Source organism: Rhinolophus ferrumequinum, chromosome 21 (assembly GCF_004115265.2).
Source record: "Rhinolophus ferrumequinum isolate MPI-CBG mRhiFer1 chromosome 21, mRhiFer1_v1.p, whole genome shotgun sequence".
In the NCBI taxonomy this organism is placed as follows: domain Eukaryota; kingdom Metazoa; phylum Chordata; class Mammalia; order Chiroptera; family Rhinolophidae; genus Rhinolophus; species Rhinolophus ferrumequinum.
Window position 1 is genome coordinate 11,404,381 of NC_046304.1, and position 17,870 is coordinate 11,422,250.

The window sequence follows — 17,870 nt, forward strand, 5'->3', positions numbered from 1 at the left end:
ATGTGGAGTGTGTTTTCATCTTCAGTAAAAGTCATTAATATCCTTCCCCCCTCGCTGGAAAATGGTCTGTTCTGCGAATCGGTAATGAGGAGGAGGGGCCGGTCGGGTCCTCCCAAGTGGGTTCCCGGAGGGGGGAGTGCTGGGGGCCGTCCTTAGTCATGAATATGCAGTAATCGCGCTGAATATGCATGAACAGATCAAGATGGCGAGGCCTAGTGCTTATCCAGAAGTAGCTGGTGTGTGTCGAGCGGCCTCCCGCGCCGGTTGGCCATCTCCTGGCCTCTAATGGAGCGCTGTACGGAACTCTGGTCCTGGATCTCCGGCCTGAGCCGTTCGAAGAGACCTCAGCTCAGAGGCCTGCTCCGGAAGGAGGCTGGCTGCTGGCCGCTGTCCGGGAGAAAGATCACGGGACCACGACAATCCAGGAAAAGCAGATTAGCCATGGGGCGGGCCCTGGGGTATTCAGGGTCAAGGCATCTGAACGTTAGAAAATCCTCTCCCTTCTAGAATATTTCAGAAATAAGATGGAGGGGTGGATCCCAAGGTATTCTCCAATACGAGGGGTAGGACTTCCACTATCTTTCCAAAGCAAAGATTACACCAACTGCACAGATACATTCAGAGTGATCCTTGTTTGATGTCAGTGTCACCTCACCACTCCAAGTTGGGGGCGGGAGACACAACCACCAGGAAGGGAAACTTCCCTCAAGGAAAAAAAGGCAGATTCCCTTCCCCCAGTGCGGCTGCTTGCTCTGTTTGCCTGAAAGCCCCAAACATTCCAGCCCCAATGCTCTTCTCTCTGATGGAGAGGGGAAAATCCTCCCATGGCTCATGGCCTGCCTGCTTCAGCCCCTCGCATCTGCTCCTCAGACCTTACCCCTTAGTTAAGGCCTCGTCCCCAAGCCCCAGCCAGGACTCCACACCTCTTGGTCTTCTAGGCAGTCCCTCTCCACCAAATCCCCAAGTTACCCTTGACTCCAAAGGCTGATCCTCTCCCACACCAGTTCTTTTCCAGTCACTTGTTCTCCCATGTTTGTATTCCATTCTCTCCTGTTTACCCCGTCCCCCTCCCCAACCCTCAGCCTCTCAAGATGATCTCACTCCTCCACCTGCCCTTCCCTCTCACAGCTGAGGTTCTGGGCGGTGATGATGGCAATGCTGCCCAACACTACCCCTGCCCCCATGATGTCAGAAGGTGCCACAGTCTCATAGAGCACATAACACTGCAGCATCAGGGCCACCACCACCTCAGGGTGCAGGACAGTGCACACCAGGGCAGGGTGAGCCTTGGTGACCACATAGCTCACACACGCAAGGAGACCAGGGCGAGGATCCCCATTGCTCCCACACAGCTCCAACTCAGAGGATCACTGGGCAGCACGGGGGTCTGCAGCAGAAAGAGGCCCGGTACGGAGCCCACCAGCCCCACCAAGCCAAACAGGAAGGCCACTGTCAGTAGGCAGGAGGAGAAGTTCAGGGAGCAATATACCAGAAGCCCCAGCGATAGTGCTAGGCCACCTAGGAAAGCGAGCACATAGCCCATGGCAGTGTAGAGGCCTGTGGTCCCCTCCTGCAGTGTCCCTAGTCCAGGTCCCACAAAAATGATTAGTCCCAGGGTGCTGCCCAACAGGCCACACCAGTCATAACCGCTGAGACCCTGACTCTCAAGGCAGAGGGCAAGGAGAGCAGAGGAGATAGTGGAAGAACCGTTCCGGACGGTGGCAGCATTGCCAGCAGGCACCACCTGAACAGCACTATAGGCGCATCCAATACTGAGGACGTTGAGCAGGGTGTGCAGGCAGGTCCAGCCCCGGACATCGGGAGGTCCCAACAGTGGGTCACCACGCAGTTTAAGTAGCAGGGCAATGGGAAGGTGGAAGAGGCAGCGACAGATGAGCAGCCCCAGTGAGGGTAAGTGGGAAGTCTGGTAAGCCGTATGGGAGAACGGGCCCACAAAGCCAGCAGGCAGGGTCCCACCCAGCAGGGCCACAAGCAGACCCTTGGTGGCATTGGAGGGCTGGCAGCACTGGTGCGAGAGGAGGCTGGGCGGAGTGGAAGGGGGTGATGGCTGGGTGAAGTCGGGCAGGTTGAAGTAGGGGTGACTGCCAGCCTGTTAGGGAGAAAGGAGCTTGGGCATTAGGGCAGCCATAGCCCAGGGGACCTAGGACAGGGCAAATGCCAGGCTGGGGTCTAGGACCCTGTGGGACAGTAGTGAGGCAGGCTGTCTTGCTGAGGAACTCTTGGAGCTAGAAAGGCCCTGAAAGATGGATGAGGTAGTACAGTGTGTGCCTCGAGCAGGAAGCAGGGAGTGAGCAGTCCTGGAGCATCATGTTTCTCTGGGCAAGTTGTTCCTGGGAGGAGAAAAAGAGGACCCAGGGATGCTGTGTTGGTTTGAGGAAGGGGAGGTGGCCTCAGATGCTATGTGTTTATGTGATATCACAGGTTCCAGGGACACCTGGGTACACCATTGTGAATTTCACTTGTGGGTAACTCCAGGACAGCTGGGAAGTTTCAGGGGAGGAGGGGAAAGGGAGCAGCCAGGAGTTAGAGGGAGGGTGGCTATGCCCCCTTGGCCCCCACACTCACCATCTTTCCTTGGACTTCTTCCTCTCCTCCTGGCTCAGGGGACCTGGGCCCTTCAGAGCTCCAGCCATTGTGACCTGATTGGAGGGGAGGTGGGGTCCTTCACTGGAACCTTCCTGAGATGGGGGTCAGTGGGGTTCTTCACTGGAACCTTCCTGAGGTAGGGGTGGGCCTATTTTCACACTGTCCAACTCTGCTTGCTTTATATCTGTCTCCCTGACTCCACAGTTTGTCTGATTGTGTTTTTCTCTTTACGGCTAGCTCTGATGAGATTTCTTTGGTTTTAAATTAATTTATGTCTCGCTTTGTTTCAGAAAGGTTTTTCCAAAAGGAACTCTGAGGGCTGGCTCTTCTGTCTCCAGAGTTTTGAATTTTTGAACACCAGGGAGGAGTCTCTGGGACTGTCCCTCTGGAGTTTCAGGAATGTGTTTCTTCTGTGTATGCTTCCACCTGGTGTTTTGTTGGTGCTGTCCCAGGAGGCCCACACCAAGGCCTCTGCATTTATGGACAAGTATATAGATGTGGATATTTCCTCCGGTGGGGACAAAATACCAAGCTGCGTGTTCATCTGCACTGGTAGTCATTTATGTGTGCCTATTCTATAGGGCTGGGGCCTTCCTGGCCCGCGGCCTGGTGGGGGTCCCGTGCATTTCTCGGGAGGGTGTGTGTGTTTGTGTGTGTCCGGGGCTGGCCCTGTTAATGTGCTGAGCCTGGCTCTGCGGGTCCCACGGGACTTGATTGTGAGCCTGCCATGTTGTGGGTCTGCACCCTGAAAGGGTGTGCGTGCTCAAGGCGGTGTGCACCGCTGAGTGAAGGGCAGCGGGGGAGGGGTTGTCCCATCTTAGGGAGTAGGGTGGTCGTGCGATTCTGAGAGGGTGCTGCAGCCCGGCCCGTGCCCCGCTCGGTGCCCACCCGTCCTGCGGCCCAGCGCGGTTCCGTTCCCGCCCGGGATCGGTCCGGGCGAAGGCCTTCAGGCGCGCTAGCCCCAAGCCCGAGCCCGGAGCCTTGTGTCGGTGTCGGCTGCGCTACGCCGGCCTCCTCTCGGCGGCGGCGGCGCTGGGGGGGGGGACTGTTTCCGGGGGTGGGGGTGGGGGTGGGGGTAGGACCGGGGCGGGGGGAGCCGATGATGTCAGCGGCGGCAGCGGCGGGGCCGGGCCGGGGCCGGGCGCTGGGGGGGCCGAGGCCGGAGCCGGAGCCGGAGCCGGAGCTGGAGGCGGGTGAAACCGGAGCGGCCGGGGGTGGCCACGGTGATGAACCGGGCCTGGCGGACGCGGCGCCATCGCAGTCAGGTGGGCCCCGGGCGAACCGGGCAGGGCCAGGGCGGACCGGAGCCAACAGCCGGGCCCCCTCCCCGCTGCCCGGCGCCGCGGGGGCCGGAGCCGCGCCCGGCGCCCAGTGACCTACCGCTCCCCTTGGGGGTTGACCTAGGGGCTAAGGGGTCGGGGGCTGAGCCTGGCCCCGCCCCCAGGCGCACACGGCGCTGGGGGGCGACTAAGGGGGCCCTGGTACAGCGTCCCACCCAGCGGCGGCTGTGGGGGGGAGCGATCGCAGAGGGCGGTTGAAGGGGCCGCCCTCCGCATTTGAAGGGTTAATTCTGCAGCCGAATGTCCCCCTCCCCTTGTGGGGCAGGTTGGGGGTGGGGTGGGGCTGGTGTGAGCCCTGGCGGGCGCTGCAAGCTGCTGGGAGGGCGATGGCGTAGGAGCCAGGCAGAGAGGGGGAGGGGTGGGACGCCTTGCGCCCCAGAGTTAGGGTGTGCGGGGTGCACAAGGCTAGCAGGGGCCCCAGAGCCGCTGCGCCGTTGGGTCAGGGTTGTGGCTGTGAGTCCTGGAGATTGTGTGTCTTCTGCTGTGTTGTGGGGCAAGGTAAACATCTCCTGGGCACCACTGTTTGCTGGTCTGGCAGCCAGGGGTCTGGGCAGGCCCTCCCTGGGCCATGGAGACAGAAAGCCTGATGGTGGGGTGTCCAGTATTGTGGGGCAGAATTACAAGATGTGGTCCTTGTGGCTTTGGGTGACAGGCCCATATTCGAAGCATGGTACAATACATGCAGAGTTTGTTAGATGTGGGGTTTTACACCAGCATGTATTTTCTTGCACGTATGTCTTGTGCTGCACATATGAACTATTTATGAACTGTTGTTTTCTGCATAGTTGGCATGGTGTAAGTGCTGTGGACTGCACCAGAGTGCAGGGTGCATGTGCCAATTTGGAGGGGGCGGTTGTGTACCTTTGAGTTGGAAGGTGTCACATTTAGGTCCCATTTCTGTGGCCCTGCTGAGTTGTGGTCTAGTCTTGGCAAGGATGGCCCGCTGGATGGGTTCGTGTGTCTGTATGATAAGTGAGTTGCATGGGTCTGGGGGCACACGTCTAGAACTCAGGTCCCACCTATCATGTGGGAAGTGAAAAACCCTAGGGTGTGTCTCAGGTACTTGTGGGGCAGCTGACACTGGTGTGAGGGGCTCTGGGGGGAATGTGCAGGTTGTTTATGGGCTTCGTGGGCAGCGGGCAAGGGGAAGGGACTATGTGTGCAACATTCTCTAAGGGATTCTTTTGTGACGTTGTTTGTGGGAGCCTGTTGTTTGTGGGAGCCTGTCTGTGCTGTTGGGCTGGGAGGCGAGCTGGTCAGAAAACATTTGTGGGGAGGGAGGTGGCGTGACAAGGGCATGTGGGCCTCAGCCTTGAGAGATCAGCCGCAAGCTGTGTGTGCGTGCCTGCCTTCTGTGTGTTTAAGTGGCCGTGTGGGGCTGCTGTGGGGCTATGTTAGGAAGAAGGCAGGGAGATAAATATGGGGCTCAGCAAGGGCAGCAGGCGGGAGGCTTGGGTGTCCTCAGGGTGGCCCAGCTAGTCTTTGTGCGGGGTCTGTGTTGTTGCCCCTCACCAGCCTGCCCAGCACGTCAGGGTCACCGAGAGGAGAGGCCTGGCGGCTGCAAGGAAACTGAGCTTGGACAGAGTGGCTCCTTGGTCATGTTTACGTAAAGGCCGGGTGTGACTCTTGTCACTGAAATGGAAAAAAGAAACACGAAGTTTTCAGCCTCCTCCTCCTGCTTCACCCTCTCTCTGCCCCCCTTGTGGGTATCTCTGCTTTTCCATCTCTTCTGTGACGCACACTGGGCTGTTCCTGGGACTGTGGAAGGGTCTAGGAACAGAATGTGCTCACTAGGCAGATTCCTCAGAACAGGTTTTCCTCACCTTTGGGGTCTGGGCCCTTCTGTAGTTGTGTGTAGTGTGTAGGTGGATGGTGTGTGTGTTCCAAATGTGCACACTACTGTATATTGCGCCCAGCCTGGCTGGGAGGGTGGATATGCATGGGGGGGCAGGAAAGTCACTATCGCTGGGGCCTCCTGCATGGGAGGGTTGCTGGCTGCTGTGAGGCCTGCACAACAAGTGCATGACGGCCTGTGGAGGGGAAGGAGGCCTAGATGAGAACTGAGGGGTCTGGCCTTACCGCTTCCTCCCTGGCATTTTCCTTGAGTGAGCCTCAGTTCCTTATCTGTAAAATGGGGCTAAGTGCCTGTCCTGCCTATATTGTAAGTAAGTAGCACATGGGAAATGTACCTGGAAAGTAACTACAGTTTGGGGACTATGCCTATGCCAGGTACTGTCAGCCCGCTGTCTGCACTGAGCCCCTCATTGGGGCTTGGCTAATAACAATAGCAATAAACATTTATTTAGCACTTACTGTGTACCAGGCATTGTTCTCAGTGCTTTTACATATGATTGCTCATTTAGTTTTTATTATGCCCCATGGAAGTACGTATTCTAATTACCTCTCTTTTTCAGATGAGACAGTTGAGGCCCAGAGAAGTAATTTGCCCAAAGCCTCTTAGCTAGTAAGAGGTAAAGCTAGCAGTCAGGTTCCAGATCCTGTGCTCTTCTATGCTGTCCTCTGCTGCCTTTCTGAAGCTTTCCATGGGCTTCTCTGTGCACATACTTCTCCCCAATTTTTGTGTAACTCAGCACCTGCACGAATCCATTTCAGAAGACCAGTGTGCTTAGATAGTGACTCAGGGAGTCCTAGCCTAGGGAGTGAGCTAAAATCTGCTGCCGGGTGCTGGCCATAGAGGTACAAAATGTTGATGAGCCTGGCAAAGGAGAGATTGTCCTTGTTCTGTGGGTTAGGGAGGGCCAAGAAGGAGCTGGCATTTTGAGTTTGATCTTAACACTTCGGACAGCTTTGGGGAAGAGGTTGGGGAAAGTTGCATTTCTGGCAGGAGGACCAGCATAGGCAAAGGCATGGAGGTACGGGATGTGTTGAGGTTAGAGAGGACACTGGGTGCTTGAAGGGAGACAAACACAAGGCAAGATTAGAAAGGAAGATTGGAACTAGACCCTTGAAAGCCTGGCTGAGGAATTTGAACTTCATTCTGGAATGAGTGGGGACCAGTAAAGGGTTCCGAGCTTAGAAGTGATACCACCTGAGCTGCACTTGGGACATTGACCTTTAGTGAGTGGAAGGCTGGATGGTAAAAGGTAAGCCTAGGGGTAGGGGAATAGCTGAGAGGCCATGGTCTTGGACCATGCGAGTGTTAACAAGGCCCTGAGTTAGTCTGGGGGCCAGAGACGGGTTGAAGGGAAGGCTTCCAGAACCATTCCCAAGCTGGGCTGCAGATTCAACCAGACTTAGTGACTGCTAGATGTGGGGAGCAAGGGAAAGGGCGGAGTCAGACATAACACAGTTAGCAGTTAGCACTTAGCACGTGAGACCCCGCTGCCTGGCCATAGACCCCTCCCTTCAAGACAGGCTCCTGCAGTATAGCAGAGGGAAAGACTCAGCATCTGGGTTTCGAACAGGCCTGGATTTGAATTTTGACCCTGCTGCTCACGAGCTGTGTGACCTGAAGAAGGGTATATCCGTCCCTTTGTGAGCATCAGTTTCATCGGTAAAATTGGGATAATATAAATACTGACTTTGGGTGGTCTTTTGGAGGAAATCGTTACATGAGGCAATGTACTTTGTAAAGCCCTGGAAGTATATCAGGCAAAGTGTGAGTGCCCCAGAAGTGGTCAAGTTACACTCATCATCCTAACTCCCGGTCATCTCCGTCTGGCACTGAGAATGTCTTCCTTCCTGAAGGTGGACAGACTCCAGGCAGACTTTGAAGAAGGCAGGTTCATGCATTCACTACTGTTTTTTTCTAAATCTCCCATTATGTACCAGACACTGTTCCAAGCACTGGGGATAGCAGTGAACAAAGCAGACAAAAATCTCTCCCTTCCTTGGAGGTTACATTCTGGAAATAAATGTACAATATGTTTTACTAAGCGCCAAGGAGAGAAATAAAGTAGGGGAAAGGGATAGGAAGTTTGGGGAGGTGGGGTGGCTAGGGAAGACCGCCAGGGGAAGGTGACTTTTGAGTCTAGGCTTAAAAAAGGTGGGGCAGAAATGCATGAGGCTGTGTGAAGAAAGAACATTCCAGGCAGAGGGAACAGCGAGAGGTGCAGTGTATCTGGTAGTGCTCAGATCTCCGCCTCAGTCACACCTCTAAGATCACACAGCCAGTCAAGAGTAGAGAAACTATAAAGACAAATAAAAAACTGAAAACCACAGAGCCAACCAAACCTACCATGACGCCTGATTTCTGCCTTTTTCTTCACCACTTCCCCCCCACCATTTTCCGGGACTGAGTTCCAAGATGATAACAAGAGCCAGCATTTACTGTGTGCCAGGCACTCTTCTAAGTACTACCAGTTATTAGCTCACTAATTCTCCACAACAACCATATGAAGTGAGAGCTTTTCATGATCTCCACCTCATAGACAACGAAACTGAGATACAGAGAGGTTAAGTGACTTTCCCAGGGTCACATAGCTAGTATCTTCTCCACCTCCCATAAATCCTTGTAGGTCAGTGGCCAGTGGTGGGGCAATTGAACTCCAGAGACCTGAGTCATAACCTGACTTGGCTAGCAATGAGACCATGGGCATATCACCCTGCTACTATGTTTTCTATACCTGAAAGAGAGAAGTTTGGAGTATTGAAAGCCCCAGTTTCCTCATCTGTACAATGGGGTTGATTATAACCCCTGCCTCACTGTGGTCCTTTTCGAGTGTTGAAATGAGACGATGCAAATAAAATGCCTAGCTCTGTACTTGGCACATAATAAGTGTTTCATAAATGGCAGCTACAAATGCCATGATGATGATTCTAGATAATCTCTAAGGACTAGGCCAGCTTTGGACTTTTCTGGTTCTATTCTAAGAAGGCTCAGTAGGCCTTGTCCAAGTATCTTGACAGCCATGCCTCAGCAAGCGCTACGCCTGTATGGTTGTGCAGGTGGGAAGGCCTGGCCACGGCGGTGCGTGGGGGCTCGAATCGAACCTTTGTGTTGCGCACCTGTTCAGGACTGCTGCCTCCTGGAGGAAGGGACCTTGCCTCTAATTTTCACAAAGGGCTAGTGGGGGCCCCCGTGGGTGTTGTTGAAAGAAAAACACAACTGTTTTTCTATACATTCTACTCACAATGCTTCTGACACCAAATGTGTGGGTTTTTCCCACACTGACCAATTCTCTGCCACTAGCTGCGTGTCCTACAATTCAACTCTGACACTACCTGGAGATAGTGTCAGATTCCACAGGTTAAGGGCTCAGTCCCACAAGAGTGCGTCCACTTCAGGTGCCAGTTGCAAGTCCAGGCCTCCTTTACTTCTGACCAACTGACCAGCTATAAATTGGGGTGTCCCATAACCCCTTCCTCAGATTCAATAATTTGCTAGAATGTCTCATAGAACTGAGGGAAACACGTTCATTGATTTATTATATAGTAAAAGATATAATACAGATGAATAGCCAATAAAGAGGTATATAAGGTCTAGAAGGGTCCTGAGTACAGGAGCTTCTGTTTCTACAGAGTTGGGGTGCTCCACCCTCTCGGCATGTGGATGTTTGCTAGCCTGGAAGCTCTATCCTCCCCATAATTTAGGGATTTTTATGGAGGCTTCATCACATAGGCACGATGGATTATTAACTCAGTCTCCAGGCCCTCTCCCTAGAGGTTGAGGATGGGGTGGGGCTGAAAGTTCCAAGCTTCTCATCTTGACTTGGTCTTTCTGGTGATCAGCCACCCACCAGGAGCCACCCAGAGTCACCTCATTAGAACAAAAGATGCTCCCATCACCCAGGAAATTCCAAAGGATTTAGGAGGTTGGTGTCAGGAACCAGGGTCAAAGACCAACTATTAGAACAAAAGATGCTCCTAATCCTTTATCACTTAGGAAATTTCAAGAGTTAGGAGCTCTGTGTCCATTTTGGAGACGAAGATTAATTATATATTCCTATTAGACCACAATGTCACAGCTGTAAACATGCCCTTCACCCTGATGTGGTAGAGTCAAAAACACAGGCTTTGGAGCCAAACTTCCTGGGATCAGATTCCAGCTCTACTAATAATTGGTCATATATCCTTGGGTGAGCTACCTACGGTAGCTCCTCTGAGCCTGGGTCTGTCACTTTAAAATGGGGAAGCTAACTGCTACCTTTTAGGGTAGTGAAGAGGAAAGGAGCAAAGGAGATAATGCAAGTAAAGCACTGACTCTTGGGGGTCCCAATGGGCCAGTGGCTGTCATGAAAGGGACTGGGAGGCCTTGCTCTCTTTCCTCACTCTTCAGCAGACCTATCTGCAATCCAGCAACTGACAGAGTAGCACTGACTGTGTGCCTGGCTGTCAGGGATGTTGAACTTTTGCATATCACCTCTGTTTATCACCTTCCTCCTTTTTCTCCAGGAGAGGAGTCAGAGCAATCTTTTTGGAACATGAAATGGACTGTGGAGGCAAGGTCGTTTAGTCCAAATAGTAGCAGTACTAAATGGGAAAAGAAGGTTTTTTGGGGGGGTGGGGAATTGTATGAGGAACTCCTGATGCAAAACACCTCAGAGGACATGTGTGACCCAGGGCATTGGGAAGGAGAGCGCTCCCAGGCTTCGTGGAGGGTGGACGAGGGGCCAAGAGCTCTGCTCTCAGGTCAGCAGGCCTTGCTCTGTGGACAAGCCCCACCTGTTATCAGCTCTGTGTGACTTTGGCTAAATCACTATGGCTCTGGAACTCAGATCTTCAACTGAAAAATGGAACTCCAAAGCCCTGGCTATGCCCACAGGGGAGAGCAGCTGTGAGGTGCCTTCTGTGCTGTGCTGTGACTGCCACAGCTGGCATTTGGATTGCCTGCTATTCCTTTTGGATGAGCCTCCCAGAAAGAGGTGAGGTAGGAGTTGTGTTCTCCGCCCCCTCTTTAAGTGGAAGTCCTAAAGCCACCAGCTCTCAGAGTAAGAAGTGGGACCCAAGCTTCCTCACTCCCGATATGGTGGCCTTTCCAGTGCCCTCCAAAGACTGGAGCAAGCTGGCACATGTGTATGAATCGTGGTCTTTGGTGATCTCCTGGCACCTGGGCCGGAAATCCCCTCTGAGATTTATGGGGCAGGCACATATGAGAGAAGATTCTCTCCTACTTTGAATATCTAGAAGGTTGGCCCAATAAAAAAGCTCAAGCAAATCTATTTTGAAATGTAAATGAGACTATTATAATAAAAGACAAAATGTAAATCTTTGATTCACTTTGAGCCCCAAGATTGGGCCAAAAGGACTTGAGAGTGATCCAACAGGCTTCCCTGGACCTATGGGACTGAATTTAGCTGCTGTATGTTTTGAAGCCAATTGGGAATATGCAAATTATCTTGTTCCTGTACTTCTGGGTCCAGCAGAACAAGGCTTTTGCAATAATCTGCGTGACCTCCTAGGTTTAATTGGATGTGCCTAAGCAAATACCCTGACAGAGGCTCCTGGGCTGGTCAGGGTCTGCAGAGCAGCCCAAGCGTCCTCCTTGACCTGAGAGCTGCACCACTTCCCACCTCATGGGGGTCCCTTCTTTTCCAGTTCCCTTACTGAGGACATAGTTTCTGTTTCTTCACAGAGGGAAGAGGTCCAGCAGAAGGGACTCACTGAGCCACCCCCATTCCGCTCCATGTTGGCTGTGCTCTCAGGTGAGACGGTGAGAGGTCTGCAGCTAGGAAAAACTGGACCCGAGGCAGCAGGCCAGCAAGGGCAGCCATTTTGTCTAGGCTGGGGAGTTCTCTGAAATAGTCATCAGCAGTTGTGGGGCTTCCTCTGCCTTCCAGTGGGTGAGGGGGATCCATTGCTTCATTCTCTAGTCTGTGAGTTTGGAGATTTTGACCCCTTGACCCTCATCAACCTGAGGTATCGCTGGCATCTTCTAGCCCCAGATGTTTGACATACTGGCGTTGGATGTTGGCCAGACATAGGTGACCTTAAGTTTAACCCCTGACTTCTATGACCAAAAGCTAGTCAGCCTTCCACTATTTCTGACCAATACACTCCGACCCCCTCTCAACTAACCTCTCTGATTTTAGAGGCCCCTGCCCTCTACCCAGCCTCTGAGATCCTCCCCTGGCCTCTTCTCCTCTGTCTAGGCTGGCACCATGCCCCCCCCAGCAGAGGTGATGGACCCGTCCCATGCCCCCGCCGTCCTGCGCCAGCTCAATGAGCAGCGGCTCCGTGGCCTCTTCTGTGACGTCACCCTCATAGCCGGAGACACCAAGTTCCCTGCTCACCGCAGCGTCCTGGCTGCTTCTAGTCCCTTCTTCAGAGAGGCCCTGCTCGCTTCAGCCCCACTGCCCCTCCCACCAATTACTGGGGGCTCAGCCCCCAACCCTGCTACTACCACAGCTGCCTCCTCTTCTTCCTCCTCTTCCTCCTCCTCCTCCTCTTCTTCCTCTTCTCCCCCTCCAGCCTCACCCCCCACTTCATCCCCACCTCGGGTCCTGGAGCTGCCAGGGGTCCCAGCAGCTGCCTTCTCTGATGTCCTCAACTTCATCTACAGTGCCCGGCTTGCACTACCTGGCGGTGGAGGGGACGGGGCAGCTGTGGCAGAGATCGGAGCTCTGGGGCGGCGTCTGGGCATCTCCCGCCTGCAGGGCCTGGGGGAGGGAGGTGATGCCTGGGTACCTCCTACCTCAGCCCCCATGGCCACCTCGCAGCCTGAAGAGGACAGTTATGGGCCTGAGCCTAGGCCAGCCGGGGAGTGGGAGAGTGACAGGGCTGAGGCCCAGGCCCCTGACTCACAGCCCACCTTGTCCCGGCGGCCCATCCCCTGTCCCCGATGCGGGAAAAGCTTCATCCATCCCAAGAGGCTACAGACCCACGAGGCACAGTGCCGTAGGGGGGCCAGCACTCGGGGGTCTGCAGGGCTGGGAGCCGGGAGCTCTGGCCCCAGTGGCCCTGCAGGAGTGGACGCCTCAGCCCTGACCCCGGCAGTGGGCTTTGGAGGTGGCCCTGAGCATGTAGTGAAGGTGGTGGGCGGCCACGTGCTGTATGTGTGCGCGGCCTGTGAGCGTTCCTACGTGACCCTGTCCAGCCTGAAGCGGCACAGCAACGTACACTCCTGGCGGAGGAAGTACCCCTGCCGCTACTGCGAGAAAGTGTTCGCCCTGGCTGAGTACCGTACCAAGCACGAAGTGTGGCACACTGGGGAGCGCAGGTGAGTGGCCTGGGGGGATGGGGATGAGGGGTAGGTGGAGGCCGTTGGTTCAAGAATCAGCACTCAGGGACCACATAGACAAGGGAAGGAGTGGGCAGAGTGTGGGGCTTAGGAAGTCATCTTCAGATATCTGTTCACCACTGGCCCCTGCTCATCTGCTCGCCATCACTCACTCATCTACCTCCCTCCAGCCCCAGTTCCTTCTGCTGATGCTTATTAGCGTCTCTAGGTACCATGGCCTGGTTTGGTGCTATGGAGAAGGCTGAGGAGGAAGGAGAAAGTTCCCCTCACAGGAAAGGAGGGTGAGCGAATGGCTGGGAGAATTCTAGGTCTGAGTGGAGGGCAGTAGAGGATATGGGAAGCTGAGGCCCTGACTTCAGGGCCCCTCAGTCATCTGGCTCCGTCCCTGCCCTGTTCCCTCTGTTCTGGCCCAGGGGAGTGCAAGCATGCCCCACCAGTAGTAATAATATGTATTTCCATAATGTGTCCCTGTTCATAAGATATTTCCCCATTCTGTTATTTGAGCTTCAGAAGAAGGCTTTGTGAGTTAGGCAACGTGTGTGATTATTCCCAGTTCACAGATGGAACAGCTGAGGCCCAGGTTCTCACAGCTGGGTGGGGGACATTGAGCTAGGATTGGTGTCCCTCCTGAGGCTGACAGGTAGGATAAGTAGCATGAAAGGAGGGTGAGCGAACGGCCTGGGGAATTCTAGGTCTGAGTAGAGGGCAGTAGAGGGTATGGGAAGCTGAGGCCCTGACTTCAGGGCCCCTCACTCAACTGGCTCTGTCCCTGCCCTGTTCCCTCTGTCCTGGCCCAGGTACCAGTGCATCTTCTGCTGGGAGACATTTGTCACTTACTATAACCTGAAGACCCACCAGCGAGCCTTCCATGGCATTAGCCCGGGCCTCCTAGCCAGTGAGAAGACACCCAATGGAGGCTATAAGCCCAAGCTCAATACCCTCAAGCTGTACCGCCTGCTCCCCATGCGGGCAGCCAAGCGGCCCTACAAGACCTACAGCCAGGGAGCCCCCGAGGCCCCCCTTTCTCCAAGCCTCAACACACCAGCCCCTGCAGCATTGCCGCCCAGCCCACCACCTGGACCCCCACCTGCCCCAGAGCCTGGCCCTCCACCCTCTGTCATCACTTTTGCCCACCCAGCTCCCTCTGTCATTGTTCATGGGGGCAGTAGCAATGGTGGAGCGGGGGGTGGGCTGGCCAGCACAGGGGGTGCCCAAGCCGCCTCAGTTATCACTTATACTGCCCCCCCGAGACCCCCCAAAAAGCGTGAGTACCCACCTCCTCCCCCAGAGCCTGCAGCCACACCAACAAGCCCAGCCACAGCAGGCAGCCCAGCAACGGCTGCAGGGCCTGCCACGGCCACAGAGGAGGCCAAAGGCCGCAACCCTCGGGCTGGAAGGACTCTGACCTACACGGCCAAGCCAGCTGGTGGGATTGGCGGGGGTGGGGGTCTTCCTGCAGGGCCTAGTAGAGGCCCTTCTCAGTTACAGGCACCACCTCCACTGTGTCAGATCACTGTGCGAATCGGTGAGGAGGCCATTGTCAAGCGCCGCATCTCAGAAACTGACCTTCGTCCTGGGGAGCTGAGTGGCGAGGAGGTGGAGGAGAGTGAGGAGGACGATGAAGAGGAGGACGATGAGGAGGAGGAGGAGGAGGAGGAAGAATCGAAGGCTGGTGGGGAGGACCAGCTCTGGAGGCCCTACTACTCCTACAAGCCCAAGCGCAAGGCTGGAGCCGCAGGCGCAGGCAGCAGCGGGGCCAGCGGGATGCCCAGAGGCCGCAGGCCACCTCGCTGGAGACAGAAGCTGGAACGGAGGAGCTGGGAGGAGACCCCAGCGGCTGAGGGCCCTGCAGGACGTGCCCGTGGTGAGCGGAGGCATCGCTGCGGGGACTGTGCCCAGACATTCACCACCCTGAGGAAGCTGCGAAAGCACCAGGAGGCCCACAGTGGGGGCTCCCACAGCTCCCGGGCTGGACGGAGGCCTTCCACCCGTTTCACCTGCCCTCATTGTGCCAAGGTGTGCAAGACAGCAGCTGCCCTGAGCCGCCATGGGCAGAGGCATGCTGCTGAGCGGCCCGGGGGCACACCCACACCTGTCATTGCCTACTCCAAGGGCAGCATTGGCACAAGACCCAGGGATGTCAAGGAGGAGGCCCCCCAAGAGATGCAAGTCTCCTCATCCAGCGGGGAGGCAGGTGGCGGGAGTGCTGCTGCTGAGGAAGCTTCTGAGACCGCCTCACTCCAGGACCCTGTCATCTCAGGGGGTGAGGAGCCCCCAGTGGTGGCAGGAGGGGGCACCTATGCATACCAGCCTGTGCAGGAATTTCCACTGGCTCTGATTGGGAGTGGCCGGGAACCTGGCAGTGGCAGGGGAAAACCTGGAAGTGAGGGGCCTGTGGGGGCTGGGGAGGGTGACCGGATGGAAGGGATGGGGGCTGCCAAAGTCACCTTCTACCCTGAGCCCTACCCTCTTGTCTATGGCCCCCAGCTCCTTGCTGCCTACCCTTACAACTTCAGCAACTTGGCTGCTCTCCCAGTTGCTCTTAACATGGTCCTACCTGATGAGAAGAGTGGGGGGGCCCTTCCCTTCCTACCAGGGGTCTTTGGCTACGCAGTCAATCCTCAAGCAGCAGCCCCTACACCCCCAACTCCACCCCCTCCAACTCTTCCTCCACCAGTCCCCCCTAAGGGAGAAGGGGAACGAGCAGGGGTTGAGGGAACCCAGAAGGGAGATGTGGGGTGAGCTCTGGGCCCAGATCTCCCCTTTCACCAGATGCCACCCTCCCTGAACCCCCGCCACTACCAGCTCCCTGGTTTCCCTGCCCCTTGGGAACCCCTTCACACTTTTGTGCAGGGACTCAGGGGCCCCTGGAGCTCAGGAGTCAGGATGTTTTGTGTGAGATTGTAGTTTTCCCATATCTTCTGGGAAGGGATCTCTGATGGTTCCCCTCTCAGTTCTCCTCCAGGGAATGGCCTCCACGAGGGGCAGGGCCAGTTCCCGTCCCTTCTCCAGCCCTTGGGGCAACTGAGCAATATACTTATATGAATCTCTACTCATGGCCCCCACCAGCTCTGAATGTCTAACCCACCCCCCTGATTTGTAAACCTAGGGGGAAACCATCTCTCTCACCTAGTGATTCCCCCTCATTCTGAAACTTTCTCTAAGCCCTTGCCCAGATGCTTCCTAGCACATTCCATTCTTAGCGGCCCAGGGCCTGGACCAGACCATTGTGATACCTGACACCCACCTTCCTGGGAGTTTGGCTTTGGATTCTATTCTTCCAAGCGTGGATTTCTGTGTCCCTGTTTCCTTCACATTAAGATGCCATGCCTTCTTTGGCTTCCATACCTTTGGATCTTCCATATTTCTCCTCATACTCCTAGACTCTGGAGATGGCCTCCCCCAATCCAGATCAAGGGGGTGTTGAGGGGATACCATCTGTTCCATGGCTGAGCACTTCCCCAGCCCAGGGCAGCACCAATCTTGGCCCTATCCTGATTCCCAAATCCAGTGAGCCCCAGATTCTTCCAAGGCAAAAGAGGTGAGGAGATCACACCTCTTTCTGCATCTACATATGGCCTCTTCTGGGCTAAACCAGATTTGGGGGCTAGGAGGGAGGAGCTCCATATGGGATGGGAAAAGGAATCTATTTTCTCCCTGGTTTTTTTTTTTTTTCCCTGATGGTTTCTCCCAGACTAGACCAAATAGCCAGAAAAATGATGGGGTTTGGATGGGTGGGTAAGCCCAAGATTTGCACATGACCTCCCATCCTTACCTTTACCCCATCTTCCCCAGTGTCGCTTTCCTTACTAATCACTCCAGATGGTTTTTGGGGAACCATCCTACTCCCTTGGTGGGCTTTGGGGTATCCCCACCAACTTTCCCTCCAAAATAGCACCTTATACCCCATCTTTGACTCAGTTCCCCACACCCAAAGATCCCAGCCTAGGGATGGGGTGCAGGGACCTTAAATAGTCCCTAATCCCTAATTTGCACTAGTTAACCCTGGTCAGGGGTCCCTATGTTTCCTTCCAGTGGGGAGTTAAATGTTTGCTCCTAATTCTCTGATAACTGGGCCTCCCCACTCTGTGATTGGATGAACATTTCCCATCAGACCCCCCCAACCACCCCCAAAAAAAAGCAGCTCCAAAGGAGAGCCAGTTTTGGGGAGCAAATTTGGTAAATGGGAATTAGAGGAGGAGTGCAGTTTTAAAAAGGGGAAAAGTTGCTGTCATCAAACGTCAGCCTTTTTCCCAGCTACTGTTTTCTGGGGCCAAGATGGCTGCCCTCTCAATAGATACTGAAAGGGCAAGATCATGGCTTTTGGAGGGAGGTGAGTTTGGGGGGAGGGACAGGAACATCTTCCTGCCTCCTCTTACCCTCCCAACCTATATAAGTGGGGGAGGTTTTCAACAGGCTCCCTGAATGTTAACCACGGAGGAGTGTTGTTCCTTCACTCCTCCTCTGTCTCTTTGCACTTTTCTTGGTCTTGGCCACAGTCCGAGTGAAGAGTTTTCCTACTGAATGTACCAAGTTCCAATTTTTATGGGAGAAAAAAAATTTTTAACAGGGAAAAATGCAAAAAAAATCACTAAAAAGTTCCCACAAATTTTGTTTCTGGCACTTTAGAAAAACTGCGAAAAATACATAATAAAGCATATATATATATATATCTATATATATATCTACACACAAATTATATATACACACACAGCGGAACCACAAGAGACTGAGGAAGGCCTTGGAGGCAGGGGGCAGATGGGATGAAAGTCCCCCTATATCCT

The 17,870-nt window shown here is 54.7% G+C and overlaps 2 protein-coding genes across 6 annotated transcripts; one reads left to right on the forward strand and one right to left on the reverse strand.

Annotated features, from left to right (window-relative positions):
* Positions 1-204: 204 nt before the first annotated feature.
* On the reverse strand, positions 205-2,654 carry SLC35G6 (solute carrier family 35 member G6). The gene is given in 4 exon segments (XM_033089350.1): positions 205-1,315; positions 1,318-2,110; positions 2,492-2,501; positions 2,587-2,654. Coding segments are annotated over 4 exon segments (1,089 nt in total). The 3' UTR covers positions 205-1,097.
* ZBTB4 (zinc finger and BTB domain containing 4) lies at positions 1,792-17,762 on the forward strand. 5 transcript variants are annotated; one of them, XM_033089797.1, is made up of 5 exons: positions 10,673-10,771; positions 11,482-11,551; positions 11,999-13,065; positions 13,884-14,682; positions 14,734-17,762. In XM_033089797.1, exons 3-5 carry the CDS (start codon positions 12,008-12,010, stop codon positions 15,826-15,828), a joined length of 2,952 nt encoding a protein of 983 aa, XP_032945688.1. In that variant the 5' UTR covers positions 10,673-10,771; positions 11,482-11,551; positions 11,999-12,007; the 3' UTR covers positions 15,829-17,762. The 5 variants fall into 5 exon arrangements, with proteins under 5 accessions (XP_032945693.1, XP_032945692.1, XP_032945691.1 ...); XM_033089802.1 differs by lacking the exon at positions 10,673-10,771 and adding an exon at positions 1,792-1,911 and having other exon boundaries at positions 13,884-17,762; XM_033089801.1 differs by lacking the exon at positions 10,673-10,771 and adding an exon at positions 3,008-3,159 and having other exon boundaries at positions 13,884-17,762.
* The last annotated feature ends 108 nt before the right edge of the window (positions 17,763-17,870 follow it).

Excerpts from the sequence above, each read along its gene's own strand:
- ZBTB4 (XM_033089798.1), top strand. The coding sequence starts at position 10,608 with ATGGCTCTGGAACTCAGATCTTCAACTGAAAAATGGAACTCCAAAGCC. Across the intron at positions 10,772-11,481 it reads GATGAGCCTCCCAGAAAGAG|AGGGAAGAGGTCCAGCAGAA; the intron begins GTGAGGTAGGAG and ends GTTTCTTCACAG. Across the intron at positions 11,552-11,998 it reads CATGTTGGCTGTGCTCTCAG|GCTGGCACCATGCCCCCCCC; the intron begins GTGAGACGGTGA and ends TCCTCTGTCTAG.